This window comes from Microtus ochrogaster, chromosome 15 (genome assembly GCF_000317375.1).
Source record: "Microtus ochrogaster isolate Prairie Vole_2 chromosome 15, MicOch1.0, whole genome shotgun sequence".
Lineage (NCBI taxonomy): Eukaryota > Metazoa > Chordata > Mammalia > Rodentia > Cricetidae > Microtus > Microtus ochrogaster.
In genome coordinates, this window is record NC_022017.1 from 4,269,697 (window position 1) to 4,285,329 (window position 15,633).

General features: G+C 42.0%; 1 protein-coding gene and 1 non-coding gene across 2 annotated transcripts in view; one reads left to right on the forward strand and one right to left on the reverse strand.

Annotated features, from left to right (window-relative positions):
* Positions 1–383: 383 nt before the first annotated feature.
* The window catches only part of Tmprss12 (transmembrane serine protease 12), a 23,879-nt gene continuing 8,629 nt past the window's right edge, over positions 384–15,633 (reverse strand). Inside the window, exons 4-5 of the mRNA XM_005353891.2 lie at positions 3,246–3,388; positions 384–929 (exon numbers count right to left, since the gene is read on the reverse strand). Of these exons, the coding sequence (XP_005353948.1) occupies positions 678–929; positions 3,246–3,388 (395 nt within the window). The 3' untranslated portion in view covers positions 384–677. The remainder of the gene's footprint in view (positions 930–3,245; positions 3,389–15,633) is intronic.
* Positions 9,057–9,163, forward strand: LOC113456769. The gene has a single exon (XR_003377510.1). It is a non-coding gene; the product is annotated as a U6 spliceosomal RNA (small nuclear RNA).

Sequence of the window (15,633 nt, forward strand, 5' to 3'; positions counted from 1 at the left end):
TCTTTCTATTGTTATGTACTTTACAAATACTTAGCTACACACAGTGGCTCACACCCATAATCCTTGTACTCAGGAGGCTGAGGCAGGAGAATCTCAAACTTGAGGCTAGCCTGGGCTACATAGTGAAGCCTCATCTCAAAATACATACAGAAATGATTTTAAGATGTCTGCGCCTCGTGACTACATAGCCTTAGCCGTCTGCTTCTGGCTGTCCTGAGCGAGCTACTTGGCTTAACCTGCCTCCCATCATCACTGCCTCAGCCCAGGCCTGGAAACAGCAGAACCAAGTGACCGCCATGAACTCTCTGCCACCACACCCAAACTGAAAAGGAAGTCAAATAAAATTTAACTTAAAATGTGTTTTGATGAGTTTAACAAAAGATTTTTCAGCTGTGTTATGAACTGTTTATTGACATTTATACACATAAAGTACAGAGTGAACTGAACAATTTATACAAACTCTAAGAGAGTATTCCAAATACAGAATTCCGATTAAACAACAAACCAATCAGGCTCTAAGGAGGCACGTGATTCGGTGCCAAAATTCACAACTGTGTATCTGTCACAGTCCTTTGTGGCATTGTTCAAGAAACAGTGAGAACACTACAGTGAGCACGGAAGAACAATCTCCTTGTGTAGAACACAGCAGGGACAGACTGACAGTCTGCAGTGTCTCTTTATGTCACTCCTAGAAGGATGACAGGGCCTAAAGCCACGAGGATCTGTCCCAGCCCCACGTCTGCATGGAACACTCGCATAGTACTGCCCCGTGAGAAATGCTCTGTGAGCCACGGCTGGAAGAAGGCAGGGCCACTGTAGACACCAGGGAAATGTCTCCGGCCACAGCCATGGCCGTAACTGGTGATGCCCATCACAAAGTATCTCCTGTATTCCGGTAAATAGCACATGAGTGGGCCACCGCTGTCGCCCTGTAGAAATCCAAGGTGGTTTTGTCATTTCTTATGCCGAGGCAACTCAGTTACACTACACCTGTTTCTGTGAATATCCTGCTCGTTACACTCCAGGATAGCATGGGGTTTCTGGGTTTCTGGTTCTCTTTCCGGCAGCAGCTCGCTACACTTCACACAAGAATGAAGAGCAGGGAGCCAGTGCTTTGCTGAGACAGCCCCAGGCCACACACATTTCTAAGGTGCCCTCACATATTAACACAATGCTCTGGGAACCGGGACACTTTCAGTCTAATGTTCAACTTACACGAGAGGGGTGCCTCACTGGAGGTCAAGTCATCCGCATGGTTAGGATGAAATTGTTTGGATTTTAAAGCATAGTTCTCAGGAGAAATATAATTTAGAAAGTATACAAAAGACTGAAAAAAGAGTTTTTAGAATTTTTACTTTCTTTACCATTGTGTGGGAAAGGCCCCTTTTCAAAAGTGAGACAGGTGTGTGCCGTTAGCTACCACTGTTGTCCACAGGGCTGGCATGTCCTCAAGAGCTGAGATCGGCTACTACAAGATGGGAGTCAGTGCTGCTGTGACCAACCAGACCTTCAGTGTTTAGACAAAAGTGCCTGTGGTAACTGCTAGTCCTCAAGACAGGGAGGATGCGGAGGTCAGTATTCCAGCGCCTGCAGGGGAAGGCCTGGTTCTGAGTGTTGACAGTTCTTTATATTGGCAGGCATTGAATGATTATTGAAATCATTGTTTTTGATGATTTGTTAGGGAATGCAAGTCATTTACACCAAATGTTTCATTGTTTCATTTACAGAGATGTTTTAGGAAAAGAACAGGAAACACGAAGCTGAGACTGAATTGGGAAAAGAGCATGTGAGAGCAGAGCATCGCTGTGCATGTCTGGGCTGGTGGCTCTGGCAGCAGGAATGAGCATAAGAAGCCAACCACATGTCTCTCAGGGCACAGCGTGCCCTCAGCACTTGAGAGGTTCAGTTTCCAAGACGAAAAGAAAAAAGGTTGGGAAAGAAAAGGTAAGAAGGAAATCAGATTTCATAAAAATTGGAAACTTATGCTTCAAATAATATCCTTCACAAACACAGACAAATAGCTGGGTGTAGGGGCTGCACGCCTCTAATCCCAGCACTCAGAAGGCAGAAGCAGACAGATCTGTTTGAGTTCTAGGCCAGCCAAAGCTACACAGTGGGATCCTCCTTTAAAAAATCAAGACAGTAACAACAAACGAGAAATATAGATCAGGGATAGAACAGAGTCTAACATCCCCAGTGTAAAATAACAATGACCAGACATGTGTATGGAGGTCAGAGGTCAATGTCAGGTGTGTTCTTCAAATATCATTGCAAGTGTGTAGATGTCAGAGGGCAACCTCAACTCAGTCTTCCCTCCCCCTGGCCTGAGGCAGGTCTCTTGTTGTACTACTGTCTACAAGGCCTGCAGGCTTCTGGGGACTCCCCTGTCTGTTTCCCATCTTCTTGAAGGAGCATTGGGTTTACACGCCTGTAACATGTCCTGCTATTTTTGTGGGTTCCGAGGCCCTGACCTCACATCCTTCTGCTTTCACAGCAAGCACTTTGCTGAGCCATGTCTCCAGCCCTGACACAAGGTTCTGACACAAGAGCCTGTCCTGGAACTAGCTCTTGTAGACCAGGCTAGGCTCGAACTCACAGAGATCCGCCTGCCTCTGCCTCCCGAGTGCTGGGATTAAAGGTGTGCGCCACCACCACCCGGCCCTGACACAAGGTTCTTAATGGGGAAGGTTTCTTCAGTGACACGGAAAGTCCTAGAGCTGGACCTGAGGGGATGCTCACCTCTAAAAACCCACTCACTTATATAATGTAAATGGGCGTGTGGGTGCTTCTGGGTGACAATAAAAAAGCAAGAAAAAGAAGGCTGGGAGAGGAGGCTCAGTGGTTAAGAGCACTGGCTGCTCTTACAGAGGAGCAGGGTTCAATTCCCAGCACCCCTATGGCAGCTCACAACTGTCTGTAACTCCAGTTGCAGGGAATCTGATCCTATCTTCTGGCCTTTTCTGGCACTAGGCACTACAAACACAAACAGAAAACTTCAGGCAAGACAATGAAACACATAAAATAAGAGTTTAAACCAAGGAGAAGAGGAGCAGGAGGAGGGTGGAGTCAAGGGGGTGTGGCCTGCACTTGAGCCTGATAGGAATAAGAACCAGGAAATCCCATCCAAGGTTTGGATTGTTGGAGGAGGGAGAAAAGAGAGGAATTTTTCCATTAGCCTAATAGTTAAGAGCTCTGTTCAGGTCCCCCTGGCTTTAGAAGAGCCCTCAGAGGGTATCTGGTCTTACCCTGCATGTGTCAAAGGTCCCATTCTCGTGACCTGCACAGAACGAGGTGCTAGGGATCACTCCTCCGTAGCTCCTCTCAGAATTACAGACCTCTCGAGAAATGAAGTGCACTTTCGCTTCTTGTAGGATGTTTGTACCATTGCCTGCCAGCAGAAGAATAAGCAGAACTCTTTATGTCTTAATAATTGCAGGCACTTTTATAGTGATTCAGATGTCCATGTGTAGTCCAAGGGTGGTGACTCCCCCTTGTAGACTGAGGCAGGAGGATTGCAGCTGGGTCAAGGCCAGCCTGGGCCACAGAGTGAGGCTCAGACTCTCAGACTCGAAAACTAAGTGTGAACAGCGGCCAGGTGTGTGGCTCACTCGGTGGAGAGCTTGCCAAGCCCACACAGAGCCCTGGGTTTGGTCCCCAGCACTGCATAAGCCATGAGTGGTGGTGATACAGGCCTGCGATTCCAGCACAAAGGAGGGAGAAGCACGATCATAAGTTCAAGGCCATCCTCAGCTAGTGAGTTTTAGGCTCGCCTGGGCTACAGGAGAATTTGTCTTAAAAAAAGAAGACGTGGGAAAAATTGAATTACGAGTGTTTAATGAGGCCTCACTGGTCTCCTTAGTAAAGGAACGGATTGAACGGCCACATTAAATGTTATCTTTGCATTATCTAATCAAGGTCTGTTTTCTCTCATGCCCCGGGCGCTCATAATCGCTCGCTTGTCTGCTTTGTTTATGGTTTGCCCATTTCGCTATATAAATGGAGCTGTAGACTACACTGCATTTTCTGTCTGGCTTATTTCATTTAGGATAATGTTGATCTATTTGCCAGGATTCTATCCCTTTGTGTAGTTTAATAACTTTACATTACTAAAAAAATAAGAAGTTTAGAGAGATGGCTCAGGGTTAAGAGCACTTACTGCTCTGGCAGAGGCCCCAAGTTTGATTCCCACACCCATATTAGGTGGCTCCCAATCTCCTGTAACACCAGCCCCAGGGGATTTGAGACTTTCTTTTGTTCTCCTGGGGCAGTGCTAACACATGCACATGCACACCCCCACACACACATAATTAAAATAATAAAACAAATAAATGCTGGGCACAGTGGTACATACTTTAATCCTGGTACTTAGAAGGCAGACCTCTGTAAATTCCAAGCCAACCTGGTCTGCATGGTAGGTTCCAGAACGCTAGGGCTATGTAGAGAGACATAGTCTCCAAACAAAATAAAAATCAAAATAACCAAAAGCTGGGCATGGTGGTGCATGCCCTTTAAAAAAAAGTAAATACCATACTTTAATCCCAGCATTTGGGAGGCAGAGGCAGGCAGATCTGAGTTCAAGGCCAGTCTGATTTACAGACTATATTGAGAGACTATCTCAAAACCAAAATAAAATCAATGACTGTCCTGTGTTTGGTTTACTCAGTCATGAGCTGGTGAGCCTCTGTGGTGTCTCCCATCTTCCTGCTCTTCTGAAATCACTATGTTTACCGACAGGTTATTGTGTGGGCATGCACATTCATTTTTAGGGTACATCTTGAAGTTGGATCACTTTTTGAGGAACTCCCAAACTGTATTCCAAAGCAACCTCCCCATTTTCTAGTCCCAGCGGCAATGCAGCAGGACTCTGATTGCTTCCGTTCCTCTCTGGTGTTTATTTTCCAACATTTCGCTATCAATCCATGTGTGTCATTGAATTTACTTTTGCTTACATTTATTTTTTGTAGCGCTAGGGATCTAGGCCAGGCCTGACTTATGCTAAGGACAGGCCCTCTCACTGGGATACATGCCCAGCTCCCAAGTTTTAAAATTTGAATTCTCTTCATTTTTGCTAGTACTGAAACATATTTTTGGATATATATATATATATATAAAATCTTAAACCTGGTCATTTCATTAAACTCTGTTGATTCAAAAGATTCTATTTTTATGTGTATGGATTTTTGTTTGCATGTATATATGTATACCATGTGTATGCACTACCTAAGGAGGCCAGAAGAGAATTCTAGTTACCGTTGTGGGCCACCATGTGGACACTGGGAACCAAATCCAGGTCCTCTGGAAGGACAGCCAGTGATCTTAAACACTGAGCCATCTCTCCAGCACTCGTTTTTGATTTCATCAAAAGCATGCGCAAGGAGAATTTTATTAGCATTTAAGAGGAAAATCATAACAGATTAGGTAAAATCCAGGTGGCAGGAGGGATGCAAGAAATTTCCGTGCCTGCTAAATCAGCTCATTAAGAGACGGTCCACAAGGCTGGGGGTTAATGAGCAGAGGAAAGGACCTGCAAGGGCCTGGTTTTCCTTTGTTCCATTCTTTGAGAAGGGATCTCATATTCCAGTCTGGTCTTGTATGTAGCCAAGGACGGTCTTTACCTTCTGATCCTTGTGGTTCTACCTCCCCAGCATCAGGACCACAGGCCTGCATCTTCACACACTTTATTTAGGGCTGGCGTTTGAATACAGGACTTTGTGCAAGCTGGGCAAACATTCCACCAACTGGGCTAGAGCCCATACAATGCCAATGGACTTAGAGCCTGCTTTAGTGTATATGACTAACCTGTGGCTTCATTGTTGACAGCACTTAGTAGCTCCTTGCTGGTGTTTGCACTGTTTCCATTGTGGTTTGCTGATGCTGTGATGAGAATTGATTCCTGTGGCAGTTTCTCCTTGGATAGATGCCCAAGAGTGGCTCATACAGTAAAGTGTTCAACATGATAGGCACATGTTCAGATTTGGAAGAAACCGCCAAAACTAGATGTGATAGTACATGTTGAAATAGGAGCGGCTGGGCTGCGTCCCTGGCACCCGGCCGCCCACATGGCTAGCTCTAGCTTATGCCCCGAAATAATTGCATGGAAATGGTATTCTTTTAAACACTGCCTGACCCATTAGTTCCAGTTTTCTATTGGCTAGCTCTTACATATTAATCTAACCCATTTCTATTAATCTGTGTAGCCCACGAGCTGGCTTACCAGGAAAGATCTTAACCTGCATCTGCCTGGAGGGGGAGAACCATGGCGACTCTCTGATCCAGCTTCTTTCTCCCAGCATTCTGTTCTGTTTACTCCACCCACCTAAGGGTTGGCCTATCAAGGGGCCTAGGCAGTTTCCTTATTAATAAGAAATCACTCCCACATCAAGTACACTTCTGTAATCCCGGTACTCGAGAAGCTGGGCAGGGGAGCATGGTGAATTTGTAATACCAGTACTTGAGAAGCTGGGCAGGGGGAGCATGGTGAATTTGAAGCCAGTTTGGTCTACATAGCAAGTGTCACTCTAGCCTGGGAGACTCTTATTTCACTGCTTACATCTTTCCACCATTTTACACCCCCCTGTCACCGTGGCTTAGCAATGTGCAGCTGGCCCAGTTTCTCCAGATCTGTGCCAAGACGTGGTTGTGACCATTTTAGCAGATGGGTGGTGACTTCTCATTGTGGTAGCAGTTATGTTGATATCTTCTCCTAGCCCTGGCCATTTGCATGCCTACTTTGATAAGACATATTTTCATATTATTGTAGGCCCATATTTCTTATGGTATGGCAGCCAGGCTCTCAAGTCATAGGCCACACCTGAGGTGGTCATGTAGCCTTCCAGACTGGCTGTCGCTAACCTAACAAAGGATCAGGATGTTGTTTTGCTCTCTTTGTAATTTGGAGGATGCCTGAAAAGAGGTGCTAATTCAGCCTACATGACACAGCTAGCATACCGAGCAGGAAGACCAGGGAGATGTGACAAAATGGGCATAGAAAGGTGTGGTCAAAGAGGTAGATGTGACAAGAGACATTCACCTGGTTACCTAGGAAACAGAATGCTAATGTATCTCCCCCTCAGTTTACATTTGGGTATAAAGGCTGTTTGGAGAGTAAATGAGGGGAATTTTTAGGATGTAAACTCAGGATTTCATGAGGGACCACTGAGAATCTCCGTCTGGATAAAGCCATGTGAGTTGTGTCTTTATTCCCGCGCCTCCACGCCAGTCCAGAGAAATAATTTATGGTCCGGGCTGCCACTGGACCCTGACAAATTATCAGTAAATTCACAACTCAGTTAGTATCAGTTTTGGCTTTTGTTGTTTTGTTTTGTGTAATCCTGGCCGTCCTGGAACTCACTCTGTAGATCAGGCCGGCTTTGAACTCACAGAGATCCGCCTGCCTCTGTCTCCTGAGTGCTGGGATTAAAGGTGTGTGCCACCACTGCCTGGCTCAGTTACACAAGTTCTTCATAGCTCTCACAGGATTTTTGTATCAGATGGTTTTCTCTCTTAGTTGAAAGCTGATCTTTTCCATTCTCTTAGATGTGTCTTTGGAAGAACATGTATTTTAAGGACTTATTTTTACATGTATAGATGTTTGCCTGTATGTATGTATGAATGTGCCCTACATGTGTGCCTGATGAGGACAATGGATCCTCTGAAACGAAGTTGTGATCCAACATGTGTGTTCCAGAAACTGAACCAGGTCCTCTGCAAGAGCAACAAATGCTCTTACCTCTGAGTCATCTAAGAGCACACATTTTAAATTTTGACAAATTTATATATCACATTTACTCTTAAAAAAAAACCCAAAATCATAAAAAACCAAGCCAGAGTTAAGACGGGGGCAGTGCACATGCCCATCTGTGTGCTGTGGCAGAGTAGGACATTGGGTGTCCTGCTCTATTGCTCTCTACCTTACTTCTTTGAGACTCACACAGCACTGGGGTTACAGGCATCGAGCGTGTGTGTGTATATCTGTGTGTGTGTGCGCGCGCACGCACGCATGCACAGCAGAGACAGATATGGAGGAATCAAACCATTAGATTCAGAGGCTTTTTAAAGCAGGGAGGGGCCGTAGATGTCCCCTTCCGTGGAGCTCTCCCTGCTTTGTTAGGTTGTCACATGGGTGCTTGCTGTACAGCAAGTGCTCTTACACAGAGTCATTTTCTCAGCCCTGGATTTTTTTTCTAAGTACTTTTATTCATTTACATTCTACCGCCATCCATTTTAAAGACAAGAACTCATTTAGCTCAGGCTGGTCACAAACTGTGTAACTGAGACCAGCCTTGTAGTCTTTTCTTACCTTCCTGCCCTCACCCCTGAGTACTGGGATGGCAGACATGGGGTTAGGCCGTTTGCACCCCAGTCGTCTTCCCCTGCAGCCTGTTCCATATTCCTCTGCTGATGCCCTGGCAGGTCCTTCAGTTGGATCTTCTGCATCAAACCTTCCTTCTTCAGCTGTGCTGACACTGTACTCATCCAGTGAGTGCCAAATAGAGTAGTTATAGTTTTCATTTTTATTTTGTTTTCACATTAGTTTTCATTTTTAAAGATTTTATTTGGCTGCCTTTGAAACAAGCCTTGTCAATTTAATCATCTATTAAATTACAACTGTTTTTTTATTCCTTCAAAGAACTAAAATGTTTACTTGATATTCTATATCTAAACAATAATATATGAAGTCCATGAAGATGTAATTTATTATTTGCTATTTGTTGGTTTCATTATGAAGTGATTACTTATGTACCTGGTGATCTGTGTGCCTGCCCATTCTCTCCTTCCCTACAGCACCGTGGCTCACACTGAAGGACTGTGCACACTAGCACCCTGCCACTGAGTTATATCCCTTGCTCCTTTTCTTTTTCTTTTCTTTTCTTTTTTTTTCTGGAAGGGAGGCATGAAAATTATTATTTTGTATGACATTTTTATTCCAGTTATTTATGTGTGGGTCAGAGTGAGAGGCCAGCTGTGGAGTCAGGTCATGGTAAACACTTTACTAGAAGCCATCTGATCAGCCTAGTTAATTAAGAGTTAATTTCATGTATTAAAATCAATAGTGGGTACTCGCTTCAGCAGCACATATACTAAAATTGGAATGATACAGAGAAGATTAGCATGGCCCCTGCGCAAGAATGACATGCAAATTCATGAAGCGTTCCATATTTTAAAAAAATCAATAGTGGGCTACATTGTGACATGTCATACATGTATATGATCTATTTTGATCATACTCACCCCATCACCTTGTTTTGTCTCCTTCTCCCCATCCCCTTTCCAATTATCCCCCACATTCACTCTTATGTCCCTTTCTTTTGTGACCTAATGAGTTTGTTAGGGTTGCTTATGTGGGCACCTGACCAGTGGCTACACCACTGAAGAAGTTTCTTCCTCCCTCAGCTCCGGTATTGTGTCCTCCAGGGTTCCTTTCTCATCTCTTGAATGTTTCCTGAAGACTGTGGTATCTGAACGCTTTAAGGTCTTTTTCTTATGTCTCTTACTCATGTCACCTGATTTCCCTAAGTTTTAATGATTTAAAACAAAACCGTGATCCATTCATTTTCATTAACCTCTATGAAGCAATCCTTCGAAGTCTTAGATAGAACTGGAGTTTTATAAATATGACTTGTACTTGATCTGCTGCCTAGGGATAGACAGCACCATGCTGTTTAAATTCTCAGCTGGAATCTAGGTCTTGGTAGATTTGATATGGTTCAGATTGCAAATCCAGGATAGTGATTGTCGTCATTACACATTTTTGAAGAAATGTCCCCCTCATCATCCCATTTGGCAGGTTTTCTAACTATTTCAGGGCTTGGAATACAAATAGATAATTCTTTGGTTATACTCGACTCATTTCCCAATAGTTTTGTGGCTAATTGTAGCCACAGCATGTTGAATATTATATACACAGGCAGTTATAGCGCAGATTCTAGTTGATCTTAATAATAAAAATCTGGAGTCAGATACTGAGGCAAAAGCTAAAAGATCAGAGAAGAAGCCAGACCCAACAGAGATTTCTTACCTCTACCGAATCTTCAGATGGAAGGGATAAGATCCTGTCTCCACCTTCCTAGTGCTGGGAATAAAGGTGTTTGCCACTGCCTGGCCTCTATGGTTAACTAGTGGCTAGCTCCATCCACTGATCTTCAGGCAAGCTTTATTTGTTAGAGCACAAATAAAATATCACTACATTTCCCCCTTTTTGTCTAAAATAAAAAAGGTTATAACTAATATAAGAAAAACTACATACAATAAGTACAATAACTATGTATAATATATACAAGCAATAAAAACTTCAACAATGTCAAGCCCATAAATATGTGACAAATTCAGAGAAAATACTCTATTATCTACCCTATTTTGTTGAGTCCAAAAGGTTGTAGCTAATTCACTTTGTTTTTTTTTTTTTTTTTTTTGTTTTTCAAGACAGAATTTCTCTGTGTAGTCCTGGCTGTCCTGTAACTCACTCTGTAGACCAGGCTGGCCTCAAACTCACAGAGATCAGCCATACAAGTGCTGGGATTTTAAAGGCATGCACCACCACCACCTGACCAAGAACTTATGTTATTAAAATATCTTAAATGCCAAGTGTTTGAAGACTACCTATATCTATATCTTTTTGACCTTGAAAACATACCTAATATGACTACAAGTTCAATTGTAATAGGTTATATATTAATATATCTATTATATATGTAATAGATATAATAATTACTAACTTGCATTTCCTTCTTATCCTAAATAGTTGGTAATAATAACTTTAAAGCATTAGAAACTTGCTTTATATTGTTAAATGAGCTGCATAGGTACAATACCTTAACAAGTTTAGAAATGTATATACAGTATGTTCCAACAAAAATAATCTTAAATTTGTATCAATATACCAAAATCTATACCAATGTAAAATATTTAAGATGATTAGTTGCTTTTTTGGTTTAAAAGTAGATTCAATAACTTACCTTTTACCTTATCTCTATATTCCCCCTTTTTCTTTTCAAAGTAGATTCAATAATCTACCCTTACATCCTAATATATATATACACATATGTATGTATATATATATATATATATATATATATATCCCTTTTTCTTTTCAAAACAAGAACTCTAAATCTAATCTCCTTTTAACTTTTTTTCTGACCATTACCAATAACAACTTGTAACCAACCACTCTAAAGGATGACAAATATCCATAACCATGGAATGACCACAAGCCACCCACCCCACTTGGGAATGTCAGGGTTGTGTTCTTAAATTTACTTCCTGCTGTCTGGTGACGGCATCTTTAGGGTTAACTGACAAGTCCTGGGAGAGGTAGGCATATCGTTTGTTGTTCAGTCTCTGAATAATGGGGAGGTGCAGGGCTTGTCTCAAATCCTGGCTTGAGTAGTGTGTGAGGCTGGATCATCTCAGCTAGTCACCTTCAAAAGCTCCTGAGCAGTTTTTAGTCCAAAGTCGGTCTTTAGATGGTGGTTTTCAGCTAAAGGGTGTTATCAAAGTCCCAGTGGAATCGTCATTGTGTAATCTCAACATCTTTTTGAGTCTTCAGAGATTATTAGGTCGGATTATCCCTTTCCTTGGTAATTTTTCCAGGTAGTTCTCCCTTCTTCTTTGAATGCTTATTTGTCTAAAAGTCTTAAAATTCCTCAAGATTGCTGTTTTTATTTTTCTTGAAAGACAAAACAAAACCCTCCCCAACTCTAACTTTGGGGAGTTTCCTTTTGGCAAGTTATATTTAATCAAATGAAAAACATTTATTAGTCTTATAAATTAGTTTAGATTGGTGACACTGGTTAATGAACTCACCTCTTCTAATCAAGAGGTCTCTTTTGTTCTGGTTTCTTCTGAAATTTTTGTTCCATCTTCTAAACTGTTCTATTATCCAGAGCAGTATGGTTTCTTAGAATAGGCATTAAGTCCTTTAATTGCTCTGGGAAGGAGTTTCCTCCATGATGACAGGAAATGACTGAACCAAATTTGGCAGGAGGGCCTGTGAGAGCCCCCCCCCCAGGTGTTTCCCAATGACAAAGGGTTACCTTGACTGCCCCTCATTGATCTACATTCACTAGTCCAATGCCTGCCCTTGCCACATCTTCTGCATACTCCAGAAGGGAGGTGTTCTATTTGGATTATGCTTAGAAAAAAAAACACTGTTTCTAGGAACACCCTGTTTACAATCCCTTTTTAGGTGACTTTGTTTACTACAATTGAAACACCTGATATTTCAGTTTTTCTTCAAACCTCTGGAAATCACCTCTCCTATCACAGTCATGAGATTCAATATTGACTGCATCTCAGGTTCATTCCTCCAAGAGTGCTAATCTTGCTTTTAATGGCCTAATTACCCCTTTTCATTGATAATTAGCATTTTCAAAAGCCGGAAATTCAATTATTTGTCTAGCTTCTGAGTTTGGTATCATTCTATTTACTGTTGAAGTCAATCTTTGTAAGAAATCAGTGAAGGTTTCTTTTGGGTCCTGTATAACTTTAGTAAATAACTCAGTTTTCTTTCCTACTTCTTCAATTCTATCTCAAGCATTCAAAGCTGATTACATGCAACTAAAACACAACATCAGAACTGTCGCTGTGTGTGCATGTGCACATGTGCTTACATATGGAGTCAGTCTTCTCCACCACCGAGTGGATCCCAAAGACCAAACTCAGACCATCAGGCTTGAGGGCAAGCACCCTTTCCCACTAAACCATCTTACTGACCCCATAAGTGCTTTTAATCTCAGCACTTGGGAGGTAGAGGCAGGCAGATCTCTGTGAGTTCGAGGCCAGCCTTGTCTACGAGAGCTAGCTCCAGGACAGGCTCAAAAGCTACAGAGAAACTCTGTCTCAAAAAAACCAAAACCCCCCCAAAGAAACCATAACTTTATAGAACCGCTTTGAGTATAACACTGTGGGTATTTGTCTTTCTTCATTTCTCTCATTTTGGTTCTTGTTTTTGCTTTTTTTATTTGTTTTTAAGACATGGTTTCTGTCCGGACCTCGCTCTTTAGACCAGGCTAGCCTTGAACTCACAGAGATCCACCTGCTTCTGCCCAGATACATATGTAAAATATCTTTGTACTCCTAAGATAATTTGTATATTGATAGAAATTCAAATTATATTTGTTATATTGAATATGCTCCTATTTCTGTCTACAATATTTGTGCACCTATTCAAAATTATTTTGTCATATTGTATGCATGTATGTTTCTACCTCTGCTTAAGATATTTTGTATATTGATGCAATTTTAGGATATGTTTATCATAACGCACTATATATTTCTATCTCTGATCAATATACTTATATATATTGTTTACATTTTGTGGTCATTGTCCTCTTTTGATGTACATCTGTTTAAAGATTGTTTATTTTTATAATGTAAAGCCTTAGCCTTTGAGATATATAGGTATTAAGAATTATAGGTCAGTAGTCACCCATGTTTGTCATACTTAGACTATATAAGTTATAGTATTCAGGTTTTCTTGATGCACAGAGATTGTATTCCACATAGATAGGTTATCTTCAAACACTTCAAAGAACTGTAGAATATGGCATTTAAGTAACTCAGGATTCTATTGACATGAGACATGACTGCTCCTAGCAGCACTGATCTATTCCCCAGAGATTGTTGAACACCAAAGACACTCCACTTGGAACTTGTTTTCTTCTTGATGAAACTGGTCTTTGGGCAAAAGAACTGCCCTTGCCTTGATTACTGTCCAAACTGGACAAGCAGGATACAAGCAAAAATGACAATCAAACCTTTCCAAGACAGGGTAGAACAGTCTTTTGAATTTTCCTGCCTCTGAAAATGGTCTGTCAGATACTCTAGGACAAAGTTGGTTGCCCCAACCTTACAAATGAGACTTTGGGTGATTGCCCAGGTAGCCAGCTATCTCTGTCATTTCTTACCCCTTTTGGAAATTGTTTGTTTGCACTTCTTGCTTACTCAGGTAACGTTATTTTCCTTCTCAAGTCTTTGATGGGGTTGAAGACTAGACAGTCATGGCTACTTTCCTCTCATAACTCAGCCAAGACATTTTACTACAAGACTCCTCAGGATAGTACAACTATTGAAATAATCTCTGTTATTTGCTAATTAGCTTAGACTGGACATTTAGTATGTGTTTCTTGCTTGATGTTGTTCATGTTGGTTATAATTCTATTTTTATATGCTTTTGCCTTTTCTTTCTCTTGAACAATACTTGATATTTGTTCTTATAGTATATAGTTTTGCTGTAGGTTTAGAATCCTCTTATTTAGACAAAAGGGAGAGATGTTGTTAAGAATTCATCCAGCCAATGGCCTTCTGGATACCAGTCCATGATGGTGTGGTCTGATGTACTATAAGCACAGACAGGAAGTACGCTAGTCCTTTTCCCTCTCACTTGGTTGGTCAGAGTTCAGTTTGTAGTTGCCAGTACCCACAGAGCAGAGAAGGCAGCAGCTTTCTTACTGAGTGCTCTCCAATAAACGTTTGGTATCCTTTATTACAGGCTCTCGTGGACCTCCTTAATGATGCTACATTTTGACTGGGTTTAAAGCAGTGTGCCAGCACTACCCAGCTCATTTTGTTTATAGGACAGGGTTGTGCTCTGCTGCTGAATACTGTGGCACAAATTGTGACCTCAGCAAGGAGGGGCTGGGCTAGGAGGATGGAGTACTGGCTGGCTTGGGCTTCATAGTGAGACCTGTCACAATATCGAGACCTTCCCTATTTGGTCCTGTGTATTTACAGCTGCTACCTCTTCTAGTGGATTGAACCTTTTATTATTATAAAATATTCCTCAAAATTATTCCTCAGCATTCTGATTGTTTTATTTGACCTGGTCTAATTTATAATATTAATGAAACCATTCCTGCCTGCTTTTCCATTCTAGATTTTATTTTTATTACTATTTTACACATATGGGTGTTTTGCCTGCATATATGTTTGTATACTATGTGCATAAAGTTCTCATGGAGGCTACAGAGGGCATCAGATTCCTGAGAAACTGGAGTTTTAGACAGTTGTGAGCTGCCATGTGGGTGGTGGGACTTGAGCCTGGGTCCTCTGAAAAACCAGCCAGTGCTCTTAACTACTAGGCCATCTCCCTGGGTCCCAGATTTTTTAGGTTACTATCGTCTTGAATCTCCCCTACTGTCTCTCACATAGCTATATAGTTTCTGGGGCTATAAGATAGAGTGCTGTTCATTATAGAGTTTCTCTGAGGATACGTTTTCTCCTGCAACATGGTGGACTGCATGTGTAGCAAAGCTGCCCAAAGAACACCATGTAACATGAACCGAGTGCAACGATGCTTCCAGTCTCCCTGTCATATCTGAACTGTGCTGTGGCTGTGGCAACTCCATGCCGTTATGAGTCATGGGGCTCCAGCTTTATGGGCATCTCTCCCCGATCGGGTCAGCTCTTTGTTTTCCCTGGAGTCCATAAAACCATAGAATCAGTGCTCCGTTCGGCTTGGCAAACACTCTCAAGCTTAGCATTACCTCTGTGCTCCAGTTTCCCTCCCAAGTTCATATCTCCACTGGGCTCCATCCATTTAATATTTCTCGTTATTGTGGGCTAGGTATGTGCACACCATGGTGCAGGTGTCGAGGGCAGAAGTCAGCTTTTTTTTTTTTTTTTTTTTTTTTTTTG